Source organism: Ovis canadensis, chromosome X (assembly GCF_042477335.2).
Source record: "Ovis canadensis isolate MfBH-ARS-UI-01 breed Bighorn chromosome X, ARS-UI_OviCan_v2, whole genome shotgun sequence".
Lineage (NCBI taxonomy): Eukaryota > Metazoa > Chordata > Mammalia > Artiodactyla > Bovidae > Ovis > Ovis canadensis.
In genome coordinates, this window is record NC_091727.1 from 49,605,764 (window position 1) to 49,633,456 (window position 27,693).

The 27,693-nt window shown below is 38.3% G+C and overlaps 1 protein-coding gene across 2 annotated transcripts in view; it reads right to left on the bottom strand.

Annotated features, from left to right (window-relative positions):
• Positions 1-11,367: 11,367 nt before the first annotated feature.
• The window catches only part of VSIG4 (V-set and immunoglobulin domain containing 4), a 74,464-nt gene continuing 58,138 nt past the window's right edge, over positions 11,368-27,693 (bottom strand). Inside the window, exon 8 of one of the 2 annotated variants that reach the window (XM_070291555.1) lies at positions 11,368-13,489. In XM_070291555.1, the coding sequence (XP_070147656.1) occupies positions 13,459-13,489 (31 nt within the window). In that variant the 3' untranslated portion in view covers positions 11,368-13,458. Of the gene's footprint in view, positions 13,490-26,185; positions 26,474-27,693 lie in introns of those variants that run through there. The other variant, XM_070291554.1, reaches the window with a different exon arrangement.

The following is a 27,693-nucleotide window of genomic DNA, read 5'->3' on the forward strand; positions in this document are numbered from 1 at the left end:
TACTAGTTTGCATTCCCACCAACAGTGTAGGAGGGTTCCCTTTTCTCCACACCCTCTCCAGCATTTATTGCTTGCAGATTTTTGGATCGCAGCCATTCTGACTGGTGTGAAGTGGCACCTCATTGTGGTTTTGATTTGCATTTCTGCAATAATGAGTGATGTTGAGCATCTTTTCATGTGTTTGTTAGCCATCCTTATGTCTTCTTTGGAGAAATGTCTGTTTAGTTCTATGGCCCATTTTTTGATTGGGTCGTTTATTTTTCTTGATTTGAGCTGCATAAGTTGCTTGTATATTTTTGAGATTAGTTGTTTGTCAGTTGCTTCATTTGCTATTATTTTCTCCCATTCAGAAAGCTGTCTTTTCACCTTGCTTATATTTTCCTTTGTTGTGCAGAAGCTTTTAATTTTAATTAGATCCCATTTGTTTATTTTTGCTTTTATTTCCAGTATTCTGGGAGGTGAATCATAGAGGATCCTGCTGTGATTTATGTCTGAGAGTGTTTTGCCTATGTTCTCCTCTAGGAGTTTTATAGTTTCTGGTCTTACATTTAGATCTTTAATCCATTTTGAGTTTATTTTTGTGTGTGGTGTTAGAAAGTGATCTAGTTTCATTCTTTTACAAGTGGTTGACCAGTTTTCCCAGCACCACTTGTTAAAGAGATTGTCTTTACTCCATTGTATATTCTTGCCTCCTTTGTCAAAGATAAGGTGTCCATATGTGTGTGGATTTATCTTTTGGCTTTCTATTTTGTTCCATTGATCTATATGTCTGTCTTTGTGCCAGTACCATACTGTTTTGATGACTGTGGCTTTGTAGTAGAGCCTGAAGTCAGGCAACTTGATTCCTCCAGTTCCATTCTTCTTTCTCAAGATTGCTTTGGCAATTCGAGGTTTTTTGTATTTCCATACAAATCTTGAAATTATTTGTTCTAGTTCTGTGAAAAATATGGCTGGTAGCTTGATAGGGATTGCATTGAATTTGTAAATTGCTTTGGGTAGTTTACTCATTTTCACTATATTGATTCTTCCGATCCATGAACATAGTATATTTCTCCATCTATTAGTGTCCTCTTTGATTTCTTTCATCAGTGTTTTATAGTTTTCTATATATAGGTCTTTAGTTTCTTTAGGTAGATATATTCCTAAGTATTTTATTCTTTTCGTTGCAATGGTGAATGGAATTGTTTCCTTAATTTCTTTTTCTACTTTCTCATTATTCGTGTATAGGAATGCAAGGGATTTCTGTGTGTTGATTTTATATCCTTCAACTTTACTATATTCATTGATGAGCTCTAGTAATTTTCTGGTGGAGTCTTTAGGGTTTTCCGTGTAGAGGATCATGTCATCTGCAAACAGTGAAAGTTTTACTTCTTCTTTTCCAATTTGGATTCCTTTTCTTTCTTTTTCTGCTCTGATTGCTGTGGCCAAAGCCTCCAGAACTATGCTGAATAGTAGCAGTGAAAGTGGGCACCCTTGTCTTGTTCCTGACTTTAGGGGAAATGCTTTCAATTTTTCACCATTGAGGATAATGTTTGCTGTGGGTTTGTCATATATAGCTTTTATTATGTTGAGTTATGTTCCTTCTATTCCTGCTTTCTGGAAAGTTTTTATCATAAATGGATGTTGAATTTTGTCAAAGGCCTTCTCTGCATCTATTGAGATAATCATATGGCTTTTATTTTTCAATTTGTTAATGTGGTGAATTACATTCATTGATTTGCGGATATTGAAGAATCCTTGCATCCCTGGGATAAAGCCCACTTGGTCATGGTGTATGATCTTTTTAATGTGTTGTTGGATTCTGATTGCTACAATTTTATTGAGGATTTTTACATCTATGTTCATCAGTGATATTGGCCTGTAGTTTTCTTTTTTTGTGGCATCTTTGTCAGGTTTTGGTATTAGGGTGATGGTGGCCTCATAGAATGAGTTTGGAAGTTTACCTTCCTCTGCAATTTTCTGGAAGAGGTTGAGTAGGATAGGTGTTAGCTCTTCTCTAAATTTTTGGTAGAATTCAGCTGTGAAGCCGTCTGGACCTGGGCTTTTGTTTGCTGGAAGATTTCTGATCACAGTTTCAATTTCCGTGCTTATGATGGGTCTGTTAAGATTTTCTATTTCTTCCTGGTTCAGTTTTGGAAAATTGTACTTTTTTAAGAATTTGTCCATTTCTTCCACGTTGTCCATTTTATTGGCATATAATTGCTGATAGTAGTCTCTTATGATCCTTTGTATTTCTGTGTTGTCTGTTGTGATCTCTCCATTTTCATTTCTACTTTTATTGATTTGATTTTTCTCTCTTTGTTTCTTGATGAGTCTGGCTAATGGTTTGTCAATTTTATTTATCCTTTCAAAGAACCAGCTTTTGGCTTTGTTGATTTTTGCTATGGTCTCTTTTGTTTCTTTTGCATTTATTTCTGCCCTAATTTTTAAGATTTCTTTCCTTCTACTAACTCTGGGGTTCTCCAATTCTTCCTTTTCTAGTTGCTTTAGGTGTAGAGTTAGGTTATTTATTTGACTTTTTTTCTTGTTTCTTGAGGTATGCCTGTGTTGCTATGAACTTTCCTCTTAGTACTGCTTTTATAGTATCCCGCAGGTTTTGGGTTGTTGTGTTTTCATTTTCATTAGTATCTGTGCATATTTTAATTTCTTTTTTGATTTCTTCTGTGATTTGTTGGTTATTCAGAAGTGTGTTGTTCAACCTGCATATGTTGGAATTTTTAATAGTTTTTATCCTGTAATTGAGATCTAATCTTAATGCATTATGGTCAGAAAAGATGCTTGGAATGATTTCGATTTTTTTGAATTTATCAAGTTTAGATTTATGGCCCAGGATGTGATCTATCCTGGAGAAGGTTCCATGAGCACTTGAAAAAAAGGTGAAATTCATTGTTTTGGGGTGAAATGTCCTATAGATATCAATTAGGTCTAACTGATCTAATGTATCATTTAAAATTTACGTTTCTTTGTTAATTTTCTGTTTAGTTGATCTCTCCGTACGTGTGAATGGGGTATTAAAGTCTCCCACTATTATTGTGTTATTGTTGATTTCCCCTTCCATACTTGTTAGCATTTGTCTTACATATTGTGGTGCTCCTATGTTGGGTGCATATATATTTATAATTGTAATATCTTCTTCTTGGATTGATCCTTTGATCATTATGTAGTGGCCTTCTTTGTCTCTTTTCACAGCCTTTGTTTTAAAGTCTATTTTATCAGATATGAGTATTGCCACTCCTGCTTTCTTTTGGTCTCTATTTGCGTGGTACCACAGCTTTCTTATCCATTCATCTGCTGATGGATATATAGGTTGTTTCCATGTCCTGGCTATTATAAACAGTGCTGCGATAAACATTGGGGTACATGTGTCTCTTTCAATTCTGGTTTCCTCGGTGTGTATGCCCAGCAGTGGGATTGCCGGGTCATATTGCAGTTCTATTTGCAATTTTTTAAAGAATCTCCACACTGTTTTCCATAGTGGTTGTACTAGTTTGCATTCCCACCAACAGTGTAGGAGGGTTCCCTTTTCTCCACACCCGCTCCAGCATTTATTGCTTGCAGATTTTTGGATCACAGACATTCTGACTGGTGTGAAGTGGTACCTCATTGTGGTTTTGATTTGCATTTCTCTAATGATGAGTGATGTTGAGCATCTTTTCATGTGTTTGTTAGCCATCTGTATGTCTTCTTGGGAGGAATGTCTATTTAGTTCTTTGGCCCATTTTTTGATTGGGTCGTTTATTTTTCTTGATTTGAGCTGCATAAGTTGCTTGTATATTTTTGAAATTAGTTGTTTGTCAGTTGTTTCATTTGCTATTATTTTCTCCCATTCAGAAAGCTGTCTTTTCACCTTGCTTATATTTTCCTTTGTTGTGCAGAAGCTTTTAATTTTAATTAGATCCCATTTGTTTATTTTTGCTTTTATTTCCAGAATTCTGGGAGGTGGATCATAGAATTCTCTGTACTTTTAAAGTTTTCTATTCTGAGCATATTTTACTTTTATAATAACAAAGAAAAAGTGTTTTACAAAAAAGAAGGTTTGTATATGTATGTTTCCTTGGGAGTGGGGAAAAAGAGCACCAATGGGAGATAAGATAAATGGTACTTTCAGCTAGGAGGACAAGGACCTAGAAGAGAAGGAATGCAGTCAAGGTTAGGATAGCCTATTGAAAGCTGGGTTTCACTATTTAGAAGAATTGGTGCTCCTTTGGTTTTCACAAGGCAATTAGAACCTGAAGTGTCTGTATTGGAAGCAAATGTTCTATGTTAATATGTTCTATAATGGTGGGAGTTGGAGGAGAGGGGTCATGTGCAGAGCAGTAGCAGTGGGAAGTACAGTGAAGGAATCTCAAGTACAAATTCAACTTTACAGCAGGAATTTGGTTTTAGTCCTTCCACTCCCACTCCTCATCCCATGGCCCTGTAATAGGCCTGACACAGAATAAACTGCTCAGTATTTCAATGTTTTTTGACTGGACTTTTGAGTGGCAGAGATCAAGACCTTTCTACCTAAAGATTTCCATCTAGGCTTTTTTTTTACATCACTGACTTCTTTTGTTTTAAGGGAGCCTACATCTTTATAAAGGCAAATTCAGTGGCTATCATACTTTATTTTTTTAGCTTATTTTTTATTATGTAAATATTATATATTTATTATAGACAAATAAAAAATACAGGTAAGCAAATCCACAGAAGATGTAAAATAAAACTACCTAAATTTCCACCACCACCACCACCACCACCACCACCTAAAGATAACCGTGTAAACATCCTTCCAGACATTTTTCTCTGTGTATATTTACCCTTATTATTCAATTATGTGTTTTGTAACCATGTCTTTCACTTAGCAATTTAACACAAACAACTTTTCAGGTTATTCTTTTTATTTTTGGATCTTTTAAATAATTGTTTTTAGCTACTCACATGATATTTTAATGTATTTTTCTTTTAAAAATTTAAGTATATAAAATTTACAGGTAAGATTAAAATCTTCTTTAATCAGCAGTCCCATCTTATCTTAGTCTTGGTCCCCTCCCCCACCCCTCAGAAATAACCACTATTATCATAGTATGTATATGTTCTTACAGGTGGTTCTCTAAAGATTTATATGTAAGGCATTATTTTGGTGATATACATAGTGTTTATTATCTACATAAATTGTGACATACTGTATATATTAGTCTGTTATATATTAGTCTATTATATATATAATAAAATATATTATATTTACTTTCTTCACTCAAAATCATGACTTGAATATCTAAACACATCTCATTTCATTAAGCTGATGTGTGGTATCATGTAGTGGAGATGCACCATTATTTATTTAACTACGTCACTCATCGGTGTAAGTTTAAGTTGTTTTCAATCTTTCATTGTTACAAACAGCACTGAAATAAATATGCTTGTCAAGACTTCTTGTGCACGTGTGTACAAATGTTCATTTAGGATAGATATGAGGAGAGTAATTAGTATGTCATGGGATGCATAGCCCTCAGCTTCAATAATTAACACATGGCCAAACTTGTTTCATTTTTACTCCACTTCCCCATATATATTAGATTATTTTAAAGTGAATTATATAATTTGGATGCCTATTTTAACGTTTAGTATATGCTGAAAAATTCCCTCCAAAATGACTGAACCAATTTAGATTCTCATCAGCAGTGCTTGAGATTATTTTCAACAACTTTGCCAAACTTGAAATTATCAAACTTTAAGTTTTTGTGATTAGAAGTAGTATTTTATTATTGTTTTAATTTGTATTTCCCTGATTAGTAGTAAAATTGCCCAATTTCATATGAAATATATTTTCATATATTTGTTGGTGTATTTAATGTTGTCCTAGAGGACTCTGAATTATCATCATTTCTTAATTTTTTTTTCTTTTTTAAAAATTACTTATTTTTAATTGGTTGATGATTGCTTAACAGTATTGGTTTGATTTCTGTCATACATCAGCATGAATTAACCATCCGTGTACACTCTTTTTTTTAAAAAAATTCTGGTTCAGTTTTGGAAAATTGTACTTTTCTAAGAATTTGTCCATTTCTTCCACGTTGTCCATTTTATTGGCATACAACTGCTGATAGTAGTCTCTTATGATCCTTTGTATTTCTGTGTTGTCTGTTGTGATCTCTCCATTTTCATTTCTAATTTTATTGATTTGATTTTTCTCTCTTTGCTTCTTGATGAGTCTGGCTAATGGTTTGTCAATTTTATTTATCCTTTCAAAGAACCAGCTTTTGGCTTTGTTGATTTTTGCTATGGTCTCTTTTGTTTCTTTTGCATTTATTTCTGCCCTAATTTTTAAGATTTCTTTCCTTCTACTAACTCTGGGGTTCTCCAACTCTTCCTTTTCTAGTTGATTTAGTTGTAGAGTTAGGTTATTTATTTGACTTTTTTCTTGTTTCTTGAGGTATGCCTGTATTGCTATGAACTTTCCTCTTAGCACTGCTTTTATAGTGTCCCACAGGTTTTGGGTTGTTGTGTTTTCATTTTCATTAGTTTCTATGCATATTTTGATTTCTTTTTTGATTTCTTCTGTGATTTGTTGGTTATTCAGAAGTGTGTTGTTCAACCTCCATATGTTGGAATTTTTAATAGTTTTTCTCCTGTAATTGAGATCTAATCTTCTTAGAAAAGTACAATTTTCCAAAACTGAACCAGGAAGAAATAGAAAATCTTAACAGACCCATCACAAGCACGGAAATTGATACTGTAATCAGAAATCTTCCAGCAAACAAAAGCCCAGGTCCAGATGGCTTCACAGCTGAATTCTACCAAAAATTTCGAGAAGAGCTAACACCTATCCTCCTCAAACTCTTCCAGAAAATTGCAGAGGAAGGTAAACTTCCAAACTCATTCTATGAGGCCACCATCACCCTAATACCAAAACCTGATAAAGATGTCACAAAAAAAGAAAACTACAGGCCAATATCTCTGATGAACATAGATGCAAAAATCCTCAACAAAATTCTAGCAATCAGAATCCAACAACACATTAAAAAGATCATACATCATGACCAAGTGGGCTTTATCCCAGGGATGCAAGGATTCTTCAATATCCGCAAATCAATGAATGTAATTCACCACATTAACAAATTGAAAAATAAAAGCCATATGATTATCTCAATAGATGCAGAGAAGGCCTTTGACAAAATTCAACATCCATTTATGATAAAAACTCTCCAGAAAGCAGGAATAGAAGGAACATATCTCAACATAATAAAAGCTATTTATGACAAACCCACAGCAAACATTATCCTCAATGGTGAAAAATTGAAAGCATTTCCCCTAAAGTCAGGAACAAGACAAGGGTGTCCACTTTCACCGCTACTATTCAACATAGTTCTGGAAGTTTTGGCCACAGCAATCAGAGCAGAAAAAGAAATAAAAGGAATCCAAATTGGAAAAGAAGAAGTAAAACTCTCACTGTTTGCAGATGACATGATCCTCTACACGGAAAACCCTAAAGACTCCACCAGAAAATTACTAGAGCTCATCAATGAATATAGTAAAGTTGAAGGATATAAAATCAACACACAGAAATCCCTTGCATTCCTATACACGAATAATGAGAAAGTAGAAAAAGAAATTAAGGAAACAATTCCATTCACCATTGCAACGAAAAGAATAAAATACTTAGGAATATATCTACCTAAAGAAACTAAAGACCTATATATAGAAAACTATAAAACACTGATGAAAGAAATCAAAGAGGACACTAATAGATGGAGAAATATACCATGTTCATGGATTGGAAGAATCAATATAGTGAAAATGAGTAAACTACCCAAAGCAATTTACAAATTCAATGCAATCCCTATCAAGCTACCAGCCACATTTTTCACAGAACTAGAACAAATAATTTCAAGCTTTGTATGGAAATACAAAAAACCTCGAATAGCCAAAGCAATCTTGAGAAAGAAGAATGGAACTGGAGGAATCAACTTGCCTGACTTCAGGCTCTACTACAAAGCCACAGTCATCAAGACAGTATGGTACTGGCACAAAGACAGACATATAGATCAATGGAACAAAATAGAAAGCCCAGAGATAAATCCACACACATATGGACACCTTATCTTTGACAAAGGAGGCAAGAATATACAATGGAGTAAAGACAATCACTTTAACAAGTGGTGCTGGGAAAACTGGTCAACCACTTGTAAAAGAATGAAACTAGATCACTTTCTAACACCTCACACAAAAATAAACTCAAAATGGATTAAAGATCTAAATGTAAGATCAGAAACTATAAAACTCCTAGAGGAGAACATAGGCAAAACACTCTCAGACATAAATCACAGCAGGATCCTCTATGATCCACCTCCCAGAATGCTGGAAATAAAAGCAAAAATAAACAAATGGGATCTAATTAAAATTAAAAGCTTCTGCACAACAAAGGAAAATATAAGCAAGGTGAAAAGACAGCCATCTGAATGGGAGAAAATAATAGCAAATGAAGCAACTGACAAACAACTAATCTCAAAAATATACAAGCAACTTATGCAGCTCAACTCCAGAAAAATAAACGACCCAATCAAAAAATGGGCCAAAGAACTAAATAGACATTTCTCCAAAGAAGACATACGGATGGCTAACAAACACATGAAAAGATGCTCAACATCACTCATTATTAGAGAAATGCAAATCAAAACCACAATGAGGTACCACTTCACACCAGTCAGAATGGCTGCGATCCAAAAATCTGCAAGCAATAAATGCTGGAGAGGGTGTGGAGAAAAGGGAACCCTCCTACACTGTTGGTGGGAATGCAAACTAGTACAGCCACTATGGAGAACAGTGTGGAGATTCCTTAAAAAATTGCAAATAGAACTACCTTATGACCCAGCAATCCCACTTCTGGGCATACACACCGAGGAAACCAGAATTGAAAGAGACACATGTACCCCAATGTTCATTGCAGCACTGTTTATAATAGCCAGGACATGGAAACAACCTAGATGTCCATCAGCAGATGAATGGATAAGAAAGCTGTGGTACATATACACAATGGAGTATTACTCAGCCGTTAAAAAGAATTCATTTGAATCAGTTCTGATGAGATGGATGAAACTGGAGCTGATTATACAGAGTGAAGTAAGCCAGAAAGAAAAACACCAATACAGTATACTAACACATATATATGGAATTTAGGAAGATGGCAATGACGACCCTGTATGCAAGACAGGGAAAGAGACACAGATGTGTATAACGGACTTTTGGACTCAGAGGGAGAGGGAGAGGGTGGGATGATTTGTGAGAATGACATTCTAACATGTATACTATCATGTGAATTGAATCGCCAGTCTATGTCTGACGCAGGATACAGCATGCTTGGGGCTGGTGCATGGGGATGACCCAGAAAGATGTTCTGGGGAGGGAGGTGGGAGGGGGGTTCATGTTTGGGAATGCATGTAAGAATTAAAGATTTTAAAATTTAAAAAATAAAAAACTAAAAATTAAAAAAAAAAAAAAAGCAGCACACATACTAAAGCCCTGCTAATCTACTCTGTTTTGAAGATGTCCTCTGTAACATTTTTTTTAATAAAGAAATGCACCTGTTCAAAAAAAAATAAAATAAAATAAAATAAAATAAAAAAAAAATAAAAAAATTCTGTTCCACTGCAGTGATTTCTCCCATTTTGTCTTCCAGCTTGTTCTTCATTTATTTAGCTATCATTCCTTTTAGGATATTTTTTAATTTTAGTTATTGTATTCTTCAACTCTCTTTGTTTGTTCTTTATGTCTTCTAGCTCTTTGTTAAACATTTATTGTACCTTCTCAGTCTGTGTCTCCATCTTTTTCCAATATCTTGAATCATCTTTACTATAATTACTCTGAATTCTTTTTCAGGTAGATTGCCTATCTCTACTTCACTTAGATATTCTTTTGGGGTTTTATCTTATTCCTTCATCTGTAACATATTCCTCTGCTGTCTCATTTTGTCTAACTTTCTGAGTTTTCAGTCCCAAGCTTCAGGATAATAGTTCGTCTTGCATCTGGTGTCTTCACTCCAGTGGATGAGACTGGTCTAAAGAGGCTTGTGCAGGCTTCCTCGTTGGGAGGGACTGGTGCCTTCCCATTGGTGAGTGGAGCTGGGTCTTGTCGTTCTGGTGGGCAGAGCCATGTCAAGTGGTGTTTGGAGACAGCTGTGGGCTCAGGAAAACTTTAAGCAGCCTGTCTGACGATGAGTGGGGCTATATCCCTGAACTTTTGATTGTTTGGCCTGAGATATCCCAGCACTGAAGCTTAATGTCTAGTGTTAGTTGCTCATTCACGCCTGACTCTTTGTGACCCCAGGGACTGTAGCCTGCCAGGCTTCTCTGTCCATGGGATTCTTCAGGCAAGAATACTGGAGTGGGTTGCCATTTCCTTCTCCAGTGGATCTCCCTGACCCAGAGATTGAACCAGGTCTCCTGCATTGTAAGCAGATTCTTTACCATATGAGCCACAAGGGAAGCCCTCAGCACTGGAACCTATAGGCTACTGGGTGGGACCAGGTGTAGGAATCAAAATGGCAGCCTCCAGGATAGCTCATGGAAGCAAGTACTCTGCAGTATCTCTGCCACCAATGTCGTGGTCCCTTCAGTAAGCCACAGCTACCCCATACTCCCTAGGAAATCCTCCAAGTTCACCATGTAGGTCTGGCCAAGGATTTATGAAGTCACTACTTTTCCCCTGGGTTTCAGTACACATGAGACATTGCGTGCACTCTCCAAGAGTGGAGTTTCTACTTGCCCAGTCCTGTTGAGTTCCTGCTACCAAGCTTCACTGACCTTCAAAGCCAAATGCTCTGGAAGCTCTTCCTTTTGATTTCAGACTCCCAGGTTGGGGAGCCTAATGTGGGGCTTAGAACTAATTCCTGTGTGAGAACTTCTGCAATAAAGTTCTTTTCCAGGTTGTGGGTCACCCACTCGGTGGGTATAGGATGTGATTGTTTCACAAATGCACCTCTCCTACCATCTCATTGTGGCTTCTTCTTTGTCTTTGAAAGTAGAATATCATTTTTGGTAGGTTCAAATATTTTTTGCTGAAGGTTGTTCTGCAGGTAGTTTTGATTTTGATGTTTTTGTGAGAGAAGGTCAGCTCAGGTTTTTCTACTCCACCATCTTGTCCTCAGAAGTGGTGTCCCAACCTAATCTCTCTTACCCAGGACAGCACCACCCTGTTGATCATGGGTCTTCATGGGGTGCAGTCAAGACTGATCTTGATACCAAGGTCACAGCCTTGGAGAGGCACCCATCCCCAGGTCCAAGCCATAGCAGCCCCAGCAGATCTTCTATATATTTAACAAACACTTTTTTCCCCTTTCTGTGAAATATCTATTCAAACCCTTTGTTGATATTTCGGCTTGGATTTTTCTTTCTTTTTCTTTTTTAAATCACATTTAAGGTTTATATATAAAATACCACTGAATAAATAGCTAATGTGTAAACATTTTGAATGTTAAGAGGCAAGTGAAATTTTCTTAGCATCTGTTTATTCTTTTTTTCAACTATTTCAGCTATTTTTTTGAGAGCCTGTTATCTTCCAGTCTCTAGAATATGTCATGTTGAACAAAAGAGGTCATGGGAGCCTGGTCTGCTATAGTCTGTGGAGTTGCAAAGAGTTGAACAAGACTTAGTGACTGAACAGCAACAACAAAAGAGATAATTCCTGCCCTCGTGAAAATTATGATTAGTTAAATGGGATAGATAAAAATCAATTAAATGACCATACATGCACGCATGGTAAGTTGCTTCAGCTGTGTCCAACTTTTTGCAACCCCATGGACAATAGCCTGCCAGGTTCCTCTGTCGATGTGCTTATGTGCTTAGTTGCTCAGTCATGTCTGACTCTTTGAGATCCCATGGACTGTAGCTCACCAGGCTCCTGTGTCCATGGGGATTCTCCAGGCAATAATACTGGAGTGGGTTGCCATTCCCTTCTCCAGGGGATCTTCCCAACCCAGGGATCAAACCCAGGTCTCCTGCATTGCAGGCTGATTCTTTACCATCTGAGCCACCAGGGAAGCTCTGGCTATATATATGGTTGTTGTTCCCTAAGTCATTGTCTGACTGTTTGCAACCCCATGAACTGCAGCATGTCAGGCTTCCCTGTCCTTCACCATCTCCCAGAGTTTGCTCAAATTCATGTCCATCGAGTCAGTGATGCCATCCATCTGTCGTCCCCTTCTCCTCCTGCTTTCAATGTTTCCAAACATCAGGGTCTTTCCTAATGAGTCAGCTCTTAGCATCAGGTGGCCAAAGTATTGGAGCTTCAGCTTCAGCATCTATCCTTTCAGTGAATATTCAGGGTTGATTTCCTTTAGGATTGACTGGTTTGATTTCTTTGCTTTCCAAGGGACTCTCAAAAGTCTTCTCCACCACAATTCAAAAGCATCAGTTCTTTGGCACTCAGCCTTCTTTATGGTCCAACTCTCACGTCCATACATGACTACTGGAAAAACCATAGCTTGACTATATGGACCATTGTAGAAATAGTGACAAATAATTATAAGTGCTCTGAAAGAAAAGCACCTTGATTAAAAGGATTGAGGAATCGAAGCTGGTGGGCCACTGGATAGGCTGCAATAGAGAAATGATGAGTAGTAGTGCTCCCATTCAAGCAGCCAGGACAAATTGGAAAGGATCTCTCATCCCTTAGAGGCTATTTCTCATTACCTTTATGATCACAATCTGCTTGAAAAGTATTGCTTTTCTAAATAAAGTCAACTTTAAAAGCACTGCTGCTGCTGCTAAGTTGTTTCAGTCATGTCCGACTCTGTGCGACCCCATAGATGGCAGCATACCAGGTTCCACCATCCCTGGAATTCTCCAGGCAAGAACACTGGAGTGGGTTGCCATTTCCTTCTCCAACGCATGAAAGTGAAAAGTGAAAGTAAAGTTGCTCAGTCGTGTCCGACTCTTTGCGACCCCATGGACTGCAGTCCACCAGGCTCCTCTGTTCATGGGATTCTCCAGGCAAAAGTACTGGAGTGGGTTGCCATTGCCTTCTCCGATAAAAGCACTGACTGAATAGATAATCTAGCACTTAATTATTAATCTTTGGTTAAAAAATGAGGCAAAGACTATCCTCTGTATCCCCAGGACAAGTCCACTACCAGAATCCTTCTAGGAAAACCAACAGAAATAAATGATGGGTAGATCAAGTATTTTCTAAAGAAACTAGGGAAACTAGGAATTCCTACTTGTGGGAATCCAGTAGGACTGTGCACTCCATTATAGCATTATCAACATGAGCAAAATCAATAACAGTAGCAACATCAAAACTCAGAGCAATAGCAAGAATATCCAGATCCATGAAAACAAGTGCAACAATATCAACAAGAACAACATTAATCACATCGACAGGCAGTGTAAGGACAGAGAATGACAAGAGCACCTCAGACATTTTTGTACTTACTCTTTCAAGAAAACAGTAAGATCATGCTCAAGGATGCTTGCCTCTTCTCTATGCTCTGCAGTAAGAAACCACCTTCAACCTCAAGAAACACGGAATGGAGGATTAAGTGTGTCACCAGAGTGTGATCCATCAAACTCCATGATCCATTGGAGGGACACGGTTATATGAGCAAGTCCAAGAAGTTTGGAAAAGTAGTCAATTTTATCTGGCCTATGTGCCCACATTTCCACCCTTTCCATGGTTTACTGAGAAACCCATCTAGGCTTGGGACCTAGGAAAGTCTTCCTAACACACAAAACAGTTTGTGTCATGGTAGGTGTCAGCAGACTAGTTTCTATTTATGAAGTTTTATAACAAAATAGAATGATCTTTAGTTGAATTGGCTCATGCCTTTAAGACCCAAAAGCTTACGAAGCTGATGAATATAAGACTTCAAATTCTCCAGGACTTATGGCTCTCTGGCTGATGAAAGTTTTATGATATGGCTTGAAGTTAGTCTGTGATCAGGGCTTGGCTATAGTAAGCCTGGAGGTTAGGGATGCTCCAGGGGAATGTTTAAACCCATAGCTACTTCAGGGAAATACTGGGGCCTCAACTGTCTCAGTTAAGGGAAAATATTCAGTGGTCTGAACAGTGTTAAGTAGAACAAGACTGTCACCTCCCTTGTTCTGGACACTGTATTTTTGTAAATACGGCCAACGACAGGTTTAGTTTTTGGCCACCACATTTCACAATTGATGTATATTGAGCTCACTGTCCACTGAAATCTCAAAGCTGTATTACACATGCTGTTTCTAAACCACATCTCCTCAGTGGCCCTTCATGGATAGTGCCAGTAGCACATCAACACATTCATTTGTTTTTATCTCCTCGTTCTCTAGCCTCTAGGGAGACAATTCCCCTCAACCTCCTCTCTGTTGTCACAACACAACAGAAACTTCAGCCAAATTACACATAATTGAATAGGTTATGGTTTTCTATATACCAAATTCCATTCCTGCTGCATCTTCCTCATCACTGGACTTGGAACACAACCTGTTCTCTTGATTGAGACTTGGGACACGTTCAGTTTACTTTCATGCCAGTAGTATGTGTCCAAATTATTTTTTAGGCTCAATTCTTTCTGCAAAAGGCTAAGCTCATATGTTTCTTGCTGATTATATTTGGCTCATTTTCCAAATAGAATCAAGTTTGGTCTAATCTGGCCTCTATATGAACAAGTAGAGGATGTGAAGTTGGAAGGAGGATGTGATCCTTGTGAGATGTGGCACAGCTTCAGGATGACTATCCAAACTTCAACTACTCCAGATTTAAAAATAATCAGCTCTTACATATCATTTCATTTAGTCATTATAAGAGTCCAGGAAGATACATGTTGCCACCTGTTTATTGATGAGAAAGCCAAGGTTTAGAGAGATTAAAGGTTGTGTTTAAGAGTTACATAACTAGTTATGAGCAGAGCTGAACACAGAAACTCTCTTAACTAAAAATGCAGGGATCTTCTGCCTTTCCATTTGGCTTTACGTATAAGTTGATGGGATCTCCAATCTATGCTACTCTTGCCATGACTATCCTGTATCTGACTATTTCTGGGGACCTCACAGATGGGGACAAAATACACCAGTGACGAAATCACTTGGTACCTTGACCAGACTTGAAGAAGAAAATATGGGAAACTGGATTCATTGCTTGGGTGCTGCTGCCTATGAGATGACCTGGTCATAGTGGTTAAAAGAGGAAGTGGCAGACTACTAAGCAGACTACTAAGAAGGACTTCCTTTTCCAGAGACTCATAATGTCATAACAAAGGCATCAGTGGACAGTGGACACACAAAAAAATAAAATAAAATAATCTCTGCAGATTAGTTTTCTAGGGTTGCTATAATAACACAGACTGGGTGACTAAAAAAAAAGTGTTTTCTTACAATTCAGAAAGCTAGAACTTTAGGATGTCAGCAGATTTGTTTTTCCCTGGGGCCTCTCTCTTGGCTTGGAAGTGGCTACCTTCTCACTGTGTCCTCACATGGTCTTTACTCCACATGTACACATTCCTGGTGTCTCTTTTAGTGTCTAAATGTCCTCTTCTTATAAGGACACCAGTCAGATTGGATTAGGGACCATCCTAATGATCAAATTTTAAGTTAATTGCCTCATTAAAGGCCTCATATGCAAATACAATTATCACATTCTGAGGTGCTGTGAGTTCAACATATGAATTTTTGGAGGACGCAACTCAGCCTTTGACATTATACTCTGTTTCTCAGAGCTTGGACTGAATCTAGTTATCCTTTTAGTTTTCAATAAATAGAGAACAGCTGCATAAAGTGACACATAAATAGGATATTCTTGAGAAGAAGGATGTGTGGTGAGAGGAGTCAAGATATTGATTGTCATTTAGTATCTGTATCTATTCTCCCAGGTTCCAACTATTTCACCCCAGGCCAAGAATTTCAAGGTTTCTTGGCAACCCCTCATTGTTCTCTTGCTGGCAGAATCTTATTTTTCTTGCTGAACTCTTTTCCCTTTTTTGGCTAATATTTGATCCTTTGAGAAAGTTTGGGCTCTTGGTTTTCTGGAAACAAGTATACAAAATTAAAATTTGGTCTATATTTATAGACCTTTTATCCAAAAATGGACATTTTAGTGATAATTATAAATGTGGTAGACATATATATCAGATTTTCCAGCATAGTTTAAGATCTAAAACTCTAGTCATTGTTTTCATAATTACATGTTCATTTGTTAAACTGTTTGAATCTGCATTCAGAAAATATACTTCAAAGACTTGCTAAATAAATTTTTGTATTCCCTTCAATAAGTTTCCATTATTTGGGGAAAAGATTCTAAACTCAGCATAACATGCTAAGTACCCAGTGATGTGGACCTGCACATCTATTGAGTTTCATCTCCTGCCATTACTCAACATAAATTCTGTGATAAAACCACACAGAATTTTAATCACTCCAAATTATCTGTTTTATATATATGTCTGCACATGTATTTTAGGATACTTTTCCAGAATGCCTATGATGCTCTTCTTTCTACCACCATCTATAAACTTCCTGCAATCATCTTATTTATCTTTCAAGTCTCATTTAAATTCTTCTCTGTGAAGCTGCTTCTGCCTTCTTCAGAAAGTTGATCACTCATGTTTTGCCATTGTAGTTTATACATACTAAATTACTTATTATATTGTATATACTATAGTATAGCTCATACATATTATATTACATGTAAAAACTTAGCTATATATCATAGTGATGAGCACTTTGGTCTATTTGAGTCAGTTTGTTTATTTGGTTATCTTTCTCACTAGACAAGTACCTGACTCAGAGTAAGTACTCATGTGTTTGTTAAATTAGTGAATAAAAAAATATGAAAAGGACATTGCCAAGGATGTAGGTCTCTGCTTTCCCACCTCCGAAATGATCAATATAATTTTTGTGATTAAGATAATTATATGGGAGTGAGGTAGAACTAGGAATAGCTAAACTTAGGCTTTTAACCTGTTTACCAGTTATGGGATCTGCTCTGATCTAAGCTGAATTACCAGTGTTGGGCCCTAAGAAGACCAATCCAGGTTGTCAAATTAACCTAAACTCCAAAAGGTATAAATAGCTGAGGAGAAAGCAGGATGGCCTGACAGATATGTTCCCTGGCAGACCAGGTGTTATGCTGAGGGGTTCAGAAAACCTGATTCCTCCTACCTCCATCTTCTGAGGTCCCCAAGTCAGGGTCCCTAAGACTCTGAGAAACCAGAATATTGCCACAGTAGTGGGGAAATACTAGCATGGAAATTGCCACACATAGGCTTTGGGGAGGTAGTATAAGGGTTAGGGTGGAGGAAGAATGGTACAGAGGGACTGATGCAAAAGCCAACTGCCATTCTTGAGCAATTGAGGAGGTATGGGTTAGAAGTCCAGACTGTTGTTTCTGGGACTTCCCTTTCACAATGACTCTGCAATGAGTAACCGCTGGGGTGGAGAGGCAGTTACAGAGGCCACCTCAGGCAAAGCCTGGACTAGGGGTGGTGACTGATAAGCCACCCACTTTTGAGTTCCCACCCCATCCTACTTTCCTCCTTCACATCTATTATTACATCAGATCTGACAACAGTCCTGAAATGTAGGCAAGGCAAAGATTATGACCTTTGTTTTACATTTGAGGATATTGCCATTGGTGTTTATTTATACTATATTACTTACTATATTATACATACTCTAATATAGCTTATACATATTGAATTAATGAGGACCAGAGAAGTGGTCCATTAGGTAGCCTCTTTCCCTATTAAACTGCTAAACTACACTCACCTAATGGTTCCTCCATCCAAGAGCTTGAGCTCTGCTCTTGTTGGAGCCTTCTGTCTATCCAGCATAATAGCTCTTTGGAATTTCCGGCCTTCAAAGTCTCCAATTCACCATAACCATAACAATAACCACAGTAATATCAATTTCTCTCATCTTGACTTATGTTGTGTCAGGGACAACAGCCATTTATTCACCAAGTATTATTTGATATCTCCTACCATATGCCAGAAAACACCCTTTTCCAACAACACAAGAGATGGCTCTATACGTCACCAGATGGTCAATAGCAAAATCAGACTGATTATATTCTTTGCAGACAAAGATGGAGAAGTTCTATATGGTCAGCAAAAACAAGACCAGGAGCTGGCTGTGGCTCAGATCATGAACTCCTTATTGCCAAATTCAGACTTAAATTGAAGAAAGTAGAGAAAATCACTAGACCATTTAGGTATGACCAAAATCAAATCCTTTACAATTATACAATGAAAATGACAAATACATCCAAGGGATTAAATATGATAGAGTGCCTGAAGAACTATGGACAGAGATTTGTAACATTGTGCAGGAAAAAGTGATCAAAACCATCCCCAAGAAGAAGAAATGCAAAAAAGCAAAATGGTTGTCTGAGAAAGCCTTACAAATAGCTGAGGAAAGAAGTGAAGTGAAAAACAAAGGCGAAAAGGAAAGATATATCCATCTGAATGCAAATTTTCAAAGAATAGCAAGCAGAGATAAGGAAGCCCTCCTAAGTGATCAATGCAAAGAAATAGAGGAAAACATTAGAATGAGAAAGACTAGAGATCTCTTCAAGAAAATTAGAGATACTAAGGGACTAATTCATGCCATAATGGGCACAATGAAGGGCAGAAATTATATGGACCTAACATAAGCAGAAAATTATAAGAAAGAGTGGCAAGAATAAACAGAAAAACTATACAAAAAAGAGCTTAAATACCCAGATAACCATGATGGTGTGATCACATACCAAGAGCCAGACATCCTGAAGGGTGAAGTCAAGTGGGCCTTAGGAAGCATCACTATGAACAAAGATACTGGATGTGATGGAACTCCAGTTGAGCTATTTCAAATCCTAAAAGATGAGGCTGTTAAAGTGCATCACTTAATATGCCAGGAAATTTGGAAAACTCAGCAGTGGCCACAAGACTGGAAAAAGTCAGTTTTCTTTCCAATCCCAAAGAAAGGCAATGCCAAAGAATGTTCAAACTACCACACAGTTGCCCTCATTTCACATACTAGCAAGATAATGCTTAAAATCCTCCAAATTAGGCTTCAAAAGTATGTGAACCAAGAAATTCCAGATATTCAAGCTGGACTCAGAAAAGGCAGAGGAACTAGAGATCAAATTGCCAACATATACTGGATCATAGAAAAAGCAAGATAATTCCAGAAAAACATCTACTTCTTCACTGACTACATTAAAGCCTTTGACTGTGTGGATCACAACAAACTGTTGGAAATTCTTCAAGAGATGGGAATACCAGACCACCTTACCTGACTCCTGAGAAAAATGTATGCAGGTCAAGAAGTAACAGTTAGAACCGGACGTGGAACAATGGCCTGGTTCCAAATTGGGAAAGGAGTACATCAAGGTTCTATATTGTCACCCTGCTTATTTAACTTATTATATGCAGAGTACATTATAGGAAATACTGGGAAGGATAAAGCACAAGCTGGAGTCAAGACTGCTGGGAGAAATTTCAATAACCTCAGGTATGCAGATTACACCATCCTTATGGCAGAAAGTGAAGAGGAACTAAAGAGCTTCTTCATTAAAGTGAAAGAAGGGAGTGAAAAAGCTGTCTTAAAGTTCAACATTCAAAAAACTAAGATAGTGGCTTCCAGTCTCATCACTTCATGGCAAATAGATGGGGAAACTATGGAAATAGTGACAAACTTTATTTTCTTGCACTCCAAAATCACTGAAGAAGGTGACTGAAGTCATGAAATTAAAAGATGCTTGCTCCTTTTAGAAAAGCTATGACCAACCTAGCCAGGATATTAAAAAGCAGAGACATAACTTATGTGACAAGGTCCATCTAGTCAAAGCTATGATTTTTACAGTAGTCAAGTATGGATGTGAGAGTTGGACCATAAAGAAAGCTGAACGCCAAAGAATTGATGCTTTTGAACTGTGGTGTTGGAGAAGACTCTTGAGAGTCCCTTGGACTGCAAGGAGATGCAACCAGTCCATCCTAAAGGAAATCAGTCCTGAATATTCATTGGAAAGATTGGTGCTGAAGCTGAAGCTCCAGTACTTTGGCCACCTGATGTGAAGAATGGACTCATTTGAAAAGATCCTGATGCTGGGAAAGATTGAAGGTGGGAGAAGGAAACGACAGAGGATGAGATGGTTGGATGGCATTATTGATGAGAAGAACATGAGTTTGAGCAAGCTTTGGGAGTTGGTGATAGACAGGGAAGCCTGACGTTCTTCAGTCTATGGAGTCACAAAGTGTTGGGCACAACTCAGCAACTGAGCTACTGACCATATGCCAGGACTTTTCTGGTCAGTAAAGAATCTGCCTGCAATGCGAGAGACCTGGGTTTGATCCCTATGTTGGGAAGATCCTCTGCAGAAGGGCATGGCAAACCATTCCAGTATTGTTGCCTGGAGAACCCTCACAGAAAAAGGAGCCTGGTAACATGCAGTCTATGTGGTCACAAAGAGTCGGACACAACTGTGTGACTAAGCACACACACCATAAGCCAGGTACTAAGCACTAGTTTATATATTAGTGAATACAACACTGTTTCCTTTTTATCGCAGAGCTTATAGTCACAAAATTCAGTATCCAAAACCAGGGAGATGATCAACAGTAAGCATGTAAATTGACCAAATATTAAATTATTCCAAATGAGTCACCTAGAGCCAGACATGCTGGAGTGTGAAGTCAAGGGGACCTTAGGAAGCATCACTATGAACAAAGCTAGTGGGAGTGATTGAAATCCAGCTGAACTATTTCAAATGCTAAAGATGATGCTGTTAAAGTGCTGCATTCAATATGCCAGCAAATTTGGAAAACACAACAGTGGCCACAGGACGGGAAATGTCAATTTTCATTTTAATTTCAAAGAAGGGCAATGCCAAATAATGTTCAAACTACCGCACAATTTCACTCATTTCACATGCTAACAAAATAATGTTTAAAATACTCCAAACTAGGCTTCAACACTGTGTGAACCAAGAACTGCCAGATGCACCAGCTGGACTTAAAAAAGACGGGGAAACCAGAGATCAAATTTCCAACATCCGTTGGATCATAGAAAAGGCAAGAGAATTCCAGAAAAAAAAAAAAAAAACATCTATTTCTGCTTCATTGACTATGCTAAAACCTTTGACTGTGTGGATCACAACAAACTGTTGAAAATTCTTCAAAAGATGGGAATTACAGACTACCTCACCTGCCTCCTGTGAAACCTATATGCAAGTCAAGAAGCAACAGTTAGAGCTGGATATGAAACACTGGACTGGTTCCAAATTTGGAAAGGGATACGTCAAGTCTTTATATTGTTACCCTGCTTATTAAACTTATATGCAGAGTACACTATGCAAAGTGTTGGGCTGGATGAAGCACAGGCTGGAGTCAACATTGCTGGAAGAAATATCAATAACCTCAGATATGAAGATGACCCTACCCTTATGGTAGAAAGTGAAGGGGAACTAAAAAGCCTTTTGATGAAGATGAAAGAGGAGAGTGAAAAAGGTCGCTTAAGACTCAACATTCAAAAAATGGATATCATGGCTTCCAGTCCCATCACCTCCTGGAAAATAGATGGGAAACAATGGAAACAGTGAAAGACTTTATTTTTGTGGCTCCAAAATCATTTCAGATGGTGATTGCAGTCAGGAAATTAAAAGACACTTGCTTCTTGGAAGAAAAGCTATGACAAACCTAGACAGTGTATTGAAAAGCAAAGAAATTACTTTGCCTAAAAAGGTCCGTATGGTCAAAACTATGGTTTTTCCAATAGTCATGTATGGATGTGTGAGCTGGACCATAAATAAAGTTGAGCACTGAAGAATTGGTGTCTTCAAACTGTGGTGCTGGAGAAGAGTCTTGAGAGTCTCTTGGATGGCAAGAGATCAAACTAATCAATCCTAAAGTCAATCAACTCTGAATATTCATTGGAAGAACTGATGCTGGAGCTGAAGTTCCAATATTTTCCCCACCTCATGTGAAGAGCCCACTCACTGCAAAAGACCCTGATGTTGGGAAAAATTAAAGGCATGAGAAGATGGGGATGACAGAAGATGATATGGTTGGATGGCATCACCCATTCAATGGACATGAATTTGAGCAAACTCAGGGAGATGGTGGTGGACAGAAAAGCCTGGCAGGCTGCAGTCCATGAGGTTGCAAAGAGTTGGACATGACTGATAAACTGAGTAGCAACAGCAACAGCAACAACTGTGAAGGAAGGGTTTCCAAATGGCTCTAGTGTAAAGAATCCTCCTGTCAATGCAGGAGAGACAGGAGATGCCAGTTTGATCCCTGAGTGGGGAAGATCTCCTGGAGAAGGGCATGGTAAAGCACTCCAGTATTCCTGCCTGGAGAATCAAATGGACAGCGGAACCAGGCAGGCTACAGTTCATAGTGTCAGAAAAAAATCAGACAGAAGTGAAGCAATTTAGCATGCATGCAGACACTATGAAGGAAAGCAGTAGGATTTTTAAGGTGTGAAAGCAAAAGTGTAAGGACAGCTACTTTAGCTTGGATTGGAAGGGAAGACATTCCACGAAGAGGATATTTGAAGTTAAGACCTTAGAGCCAAAGGTGTATATAGTCCATCTGACTAGGGTTAATCGCCATCTGGAGGCAAAATAATATGCAGGAATGGCACTGGATGCAACCCAAGGAATCCCTTTTAAATGGCACAGAAAGGAACTGGCATTTGCTAAGTGTCTACTATGCGTCAGACAGGAGCTAATCTCTTTTCCATATGCTTTTTTAAAAAATTTGTTCAGTCTCAGTATTCTCATCTGTATAAAAAGGAAGTGAAGATATTTGTCCTCTAAGGGCTCTTAAAGATTGGAGATATTAACTAGTCCATGATCTCATCTTTTTGTTAGAAAGTGAAGCCTGTGGATATGGACCAGTTTGCCTCAGCTTGTCCGATATATAAGTACATCATTCTTCAACTCTAGGTCTGATCAACTTGGGCTGAGACAGTCTTATATGAACTAAAATCTAAAAGGGCACTTCAGACTCTTGACACTGCCCAGGAAGAATATGTGCATGGGGGAACTCCAACTTGGATGCAGAGGGAGGAGTTCATCTGTGCTCCCATTTACAGTATGGTTTTACCTTTGGATGACAGCAAGGCTTTTTGTAGTGTCAGATATTTCCAGGAAGAGCAGAAACTGAAGTTCAGTGTTTTGTGTAGATAAAACTTATCCTGGTTGTGGCAGATATATTGGAAGAAGGTTAAATATTAAGTCCAAAATCTTTATGCTTTCGTGAAAAGAGATCTGATGAAAATTTCAAATCTATTTTCATCTTTTCTATAGCTCTCTTTTCTTCTTTCTCCTCCTCTGCTTTTGCCTCCTTCTCCTCCTCCCCCTCATCCTTCTTCTTCTCCTTCTTCTCTCCTTCCCCTCCCCCTTTTCTTCTGTCTGGAAGTCAAATATCCAATTATAACCTCAGGCTCCATTTTACATTAGCACTGGTCCTAATATTTATCCCAACTCCCAGGTTGAGGGAGAGGATAGAAGAAGATAAAGGAGAAGAGCGAAGAAAAAATGAAAAAAAAAAAGAAGGATGAGAAGATGGAAGATAAATGAGTAGAAACAAAAAAAAATTATGTAGAGGAGAGGAGTGCAGGGGAAAGAAGGAGAGGATAACTTCTTCTCTTTGACTAGTATGCCCACCAATCCTGTCTCACCATGAAAGTAACTTCAGTGAAGCCTAGGGCTTTCCCCATGAAATAGTATTTCATCTTGATAACAATGGGCTTCCCTGGTGGTAAAGAATCTGCCTGCAATACAGGAGACTTGCAGTAGACATAGGTTCATTCCCTGGGTCGGGAAGATCCCCTGAAGAAGGAAATGGCAATGCACTCCAATATTCTTGCCTGGAAAATCCCATGAATAGAGGAGACTTCCAGGCTACAGTCCATGGGTCCATGGGTTGCAAAAGAGTGAGACATGACTGAGTGACTGAGCAACAAACTTGATAACAATGCAACACTTTGGTTACAAACTTCTCAAATCAATAACTTCAACAGAAATAAAGTACATCTGAAAATTATTTCTTCCAGAGTCCCTTGAACTCACTCCAATTTCTATCATAGGAGAGGGTGTATCACTTTGTGCATAGGAATACGGGCAAAGTGAGATCCTATTCATCTTTCCCTCTGCCCAAAGGGAAGATCTCTGCTCCTCTGAGATTTTGCCCAGTAAAATCAGCATGTAATAGATCACAGTAAAGTCAGCATGTAATAGATTTCACAGAAAAGTCTTTAAGGGAAGAGAGACCCTCACTAATCCATGTAGGAAAGAACAGTGCCTAACAGAAATCAGAAACCTAACTAAGGTGGAATCTTAAGAGGTCAGAAAAGTGAAAGTCGCTCAGTCGTGTCCTACACTTTGTGACCCCATGGACCCCTTTCAGTCCATGGAATTCTACAGACCAGAATGCTAGAGTGGGTAGCCTTTCCTTTCTCCATGGGATCTTCCCAACCCAGGGATCAAACCCAGGTCTCCTGCATTGCAGGTGGATTCTTTATCAGCTGAACTACAAGGGAAGCCCCAAAACTGCTGGAATGGGTAGCCTATCCCTTCTCTAACAGATCTTCCCAACTCAGGAATTGAACAGGGGTCTCTTGCATTGCAAATGGATTCTGTACAAACTGAGCTATCAGGGAAGCCCTAAGAGGTCTGATGGAATATTAAAAGGAGGATCAGGGTTACTCATTTCTTTTCTCTGTCCCTTAGACATTACTATGGATAAAATGACCACTTTCAGCTCTTGGTTCTTGTCCCCCCGCCCCCCCCCCCACCCCGCCAATGTTCATACAGAATCTCCAATTACCTCTCTGGGTTATTTCTACAGATGAGTTAATCTTGTTGATGAGGGGGAAAACCCACTATTTGGGGATTATATTTTCTCTAGAATTAAAAATATAGCAAACAAGCAAACACAACCCCCTTGTTAATACATCCATTCTCTGTGAGTTTGGCTTGCATGAGGTGGTTATAGACTATAGTCAGGTCAACTCCAGATGTTTTCTCGAAAATGGTATTTAGAGGTCAGGCAAAATGGAACCTTGTGCCCCAAGATGAGAGATCTCTGCTTGAGAAGTGTATGTGGCTGTTCTCTTGCTCTGTACATCCGCAGCTTGACCACTGCCTGCTTTACCTACACCCTACTCATATGATTGGCCTTCCTATATACTTGCCCCAGGTCCAAACTAGTGATTATTCTTATCAAAGGGACAGTGAGGGATGTGCCCCTGTTATAGTTTCCGTGGTAAATGATGAGCGAACCTGACATAAATGCCCCCTATAACTGACAGTCTCTCCCCCCCATTAGGAGTGAGCCTGAGACTCTGACCTGCCTACTTTCCACTCCATGTGGTGGGGTGCTGCTCCAGCACCTTACTTCAGACATGTAAGATCCTTCATCTATTAAACCATTGATGTCTCTGTCGTTGACTCTGGGCTCTTTCTTTGGTCTTGAAACCGAACAAGCACAGAGGCTTGTAGACCTGTGGGGTGTAATCTAACAGGAAGAAAGACCTTATCCTTGGAGAGCATTTTTACCTCATTCTATAATGTCAAGAAACCAATTTATTTGTTTTGCAGATAAGGAAAATGGAGCCCAGAGAGGGTAAAAATCTTGCCCAAGTGGGTCAAATACACAGCCAGGATCTAGGCTTAGGTCATAACCTTGTTCTACCTAGGCTCTTGTCCTATAACAGTCTATGTCTGCATTCTGTACCCTATATGCCCATTCTGTACATTCTCTCTCTTACCCTGTAAATAAGAATCAGGAGTTCTGTGAAATCTCAGAAAAGTAATCATTGAATCAATTGAACCTAGTTACTTTTCTATTAAGTGGCCAAGAGAGAGAAGTCTATTTATAGATTTTCTCCTTTTATCTTTATATGATAGATCTTTTCCTTCTCCTCTCCAATAGGGTTTCCCTTTCTTTTGGATTTTAACTTCCTTATCTTCCTTACTTAAGGTGACAGAAATGTAACCCTGATTGAAACTTTGTTCATTTCATTTCAAATATGTCCATAGAAAGAAAGTAGAGATTTGCAAGAAAACCCAATTGCTGTACAATCTTATCTTCACCTTCAGCCAGAATCTGATTCTAGGTCTTTCATTAAGAGCCTACTGTGTGCTAGGTGTGGAGCCTAAGAAAAGAGATAACACTGCTATCTGAAGAGATTTTTGACTGGGGTAGGATTGGAGTTGGCAACTGAACATGTGTGGAAAGGATCTTTCAATAGGTATTTTAATCAGATTTAACAAGAATTTACAGAAGGTCTGCTTCATGCAGACTTACCCTAAGGTTCTGGGAATCTCAAAGCAAATAAATCAAGGTCCCTGCCTGACTTCATCCTAGGTATGTTAATAGATAACTTAAATGAAATGTGATCAGGCAATAATTGCAAGATCAAACCAGTCAATCCTAAAGGAAAACAACCATTAATATTCTTTGGAAGGACTGATGCTGAGGTTGAAGCTCCAATACCATGGCCACAAGATGCAAAGAGATGACTCACTGGAAAAAACAAAAACAAAAACAAAATCAAAAACAAAAACAAAAAACTGATGCTGGGAAAGTTTGAAGGCAAAAGGAGAAGAGGCAGCAGGCAAACTCTGGGAGATAATGAAGGACAGGAGAGTCTGGTGTAATGCAGTTCATGGGGTTGCAAAGAGTCAGACATGACTTAGTGACTGAACAGCAATATGTAGTATAGGACACTTTGTCTATGGAGCTAAGAGTGGTTTCCTAAAGATGATAATTGAGCTGAGCCTGAAGAACAAACACAAAGCCACCTTTCAGGATATATGTGAGGGGGCCAGGAAACTTTCCAGGTCTATAGAGAAACATATAGAAAGGTCAGAGATGTACTACTAGAGTATAGGGGATGTGATGTTGTAGTTGGAATACAGGATAGGTGGATAAGGATGAAGACATAGGTTATGGACACGGTGTGAAGGTTCCTGGCTAAGTGGTTGAGTAATTTTCAACTTTTAGCTTTAGGCAATGGAGAGCCACTGATCCTTTTAAGCACTAGAGTAAAAGACCATCCTGACAATAAATTCCAAACTTTAAGGAGAAACACATCATTGACTGAAAATAAGCATCATATTTATATGTATATTTTCATTTTCATCTTAATCATTAAGAATAAGATTATCCTCCCCCTTAAACAGGCACTATGGGAGCTAACCTCATTACCAGGTAACATTTCCTAAATAGTAACTTATTTTGTGCCTCTAACTGAGGATATAGAAATTATCCAAGAGACTCTTGTCAGTGAGGGAACTCCAGGCTATAATAGGAGAAAGGCAGGGGCATGAAATGTCATGATTAAAAAAGTGCTCTAATGAGTATTAATAAAAATTTACAATTGTAGTCAAAGATGACTGATCTGTCTATCTTGGATTCCCTTTCATAGGGATATGGATTCCCTTCAGGATTATTAAAAGGTTTGAGGTATAGGGTCAGGGATATGAGGACTTTAACATTCAAAGTGATATGTTCAATATTCAATTGAATCTATTAATGTGGAAGTGGGGGAAAAATAGAGTGAGCAAGCTGTAGACACAAGCACATACACACAGAGAAAGATACACCATTCAAGGAAACACTTAACATGTAATAAGGAGCAGGAAAAACAAGGAATTCACAAAGAAAACCAAAAAGAGTGGTCAGGAAGATAAACAAATCAGAGAAAAGTAGGCATGCCAATTCAACTACTCATTGAATACTAC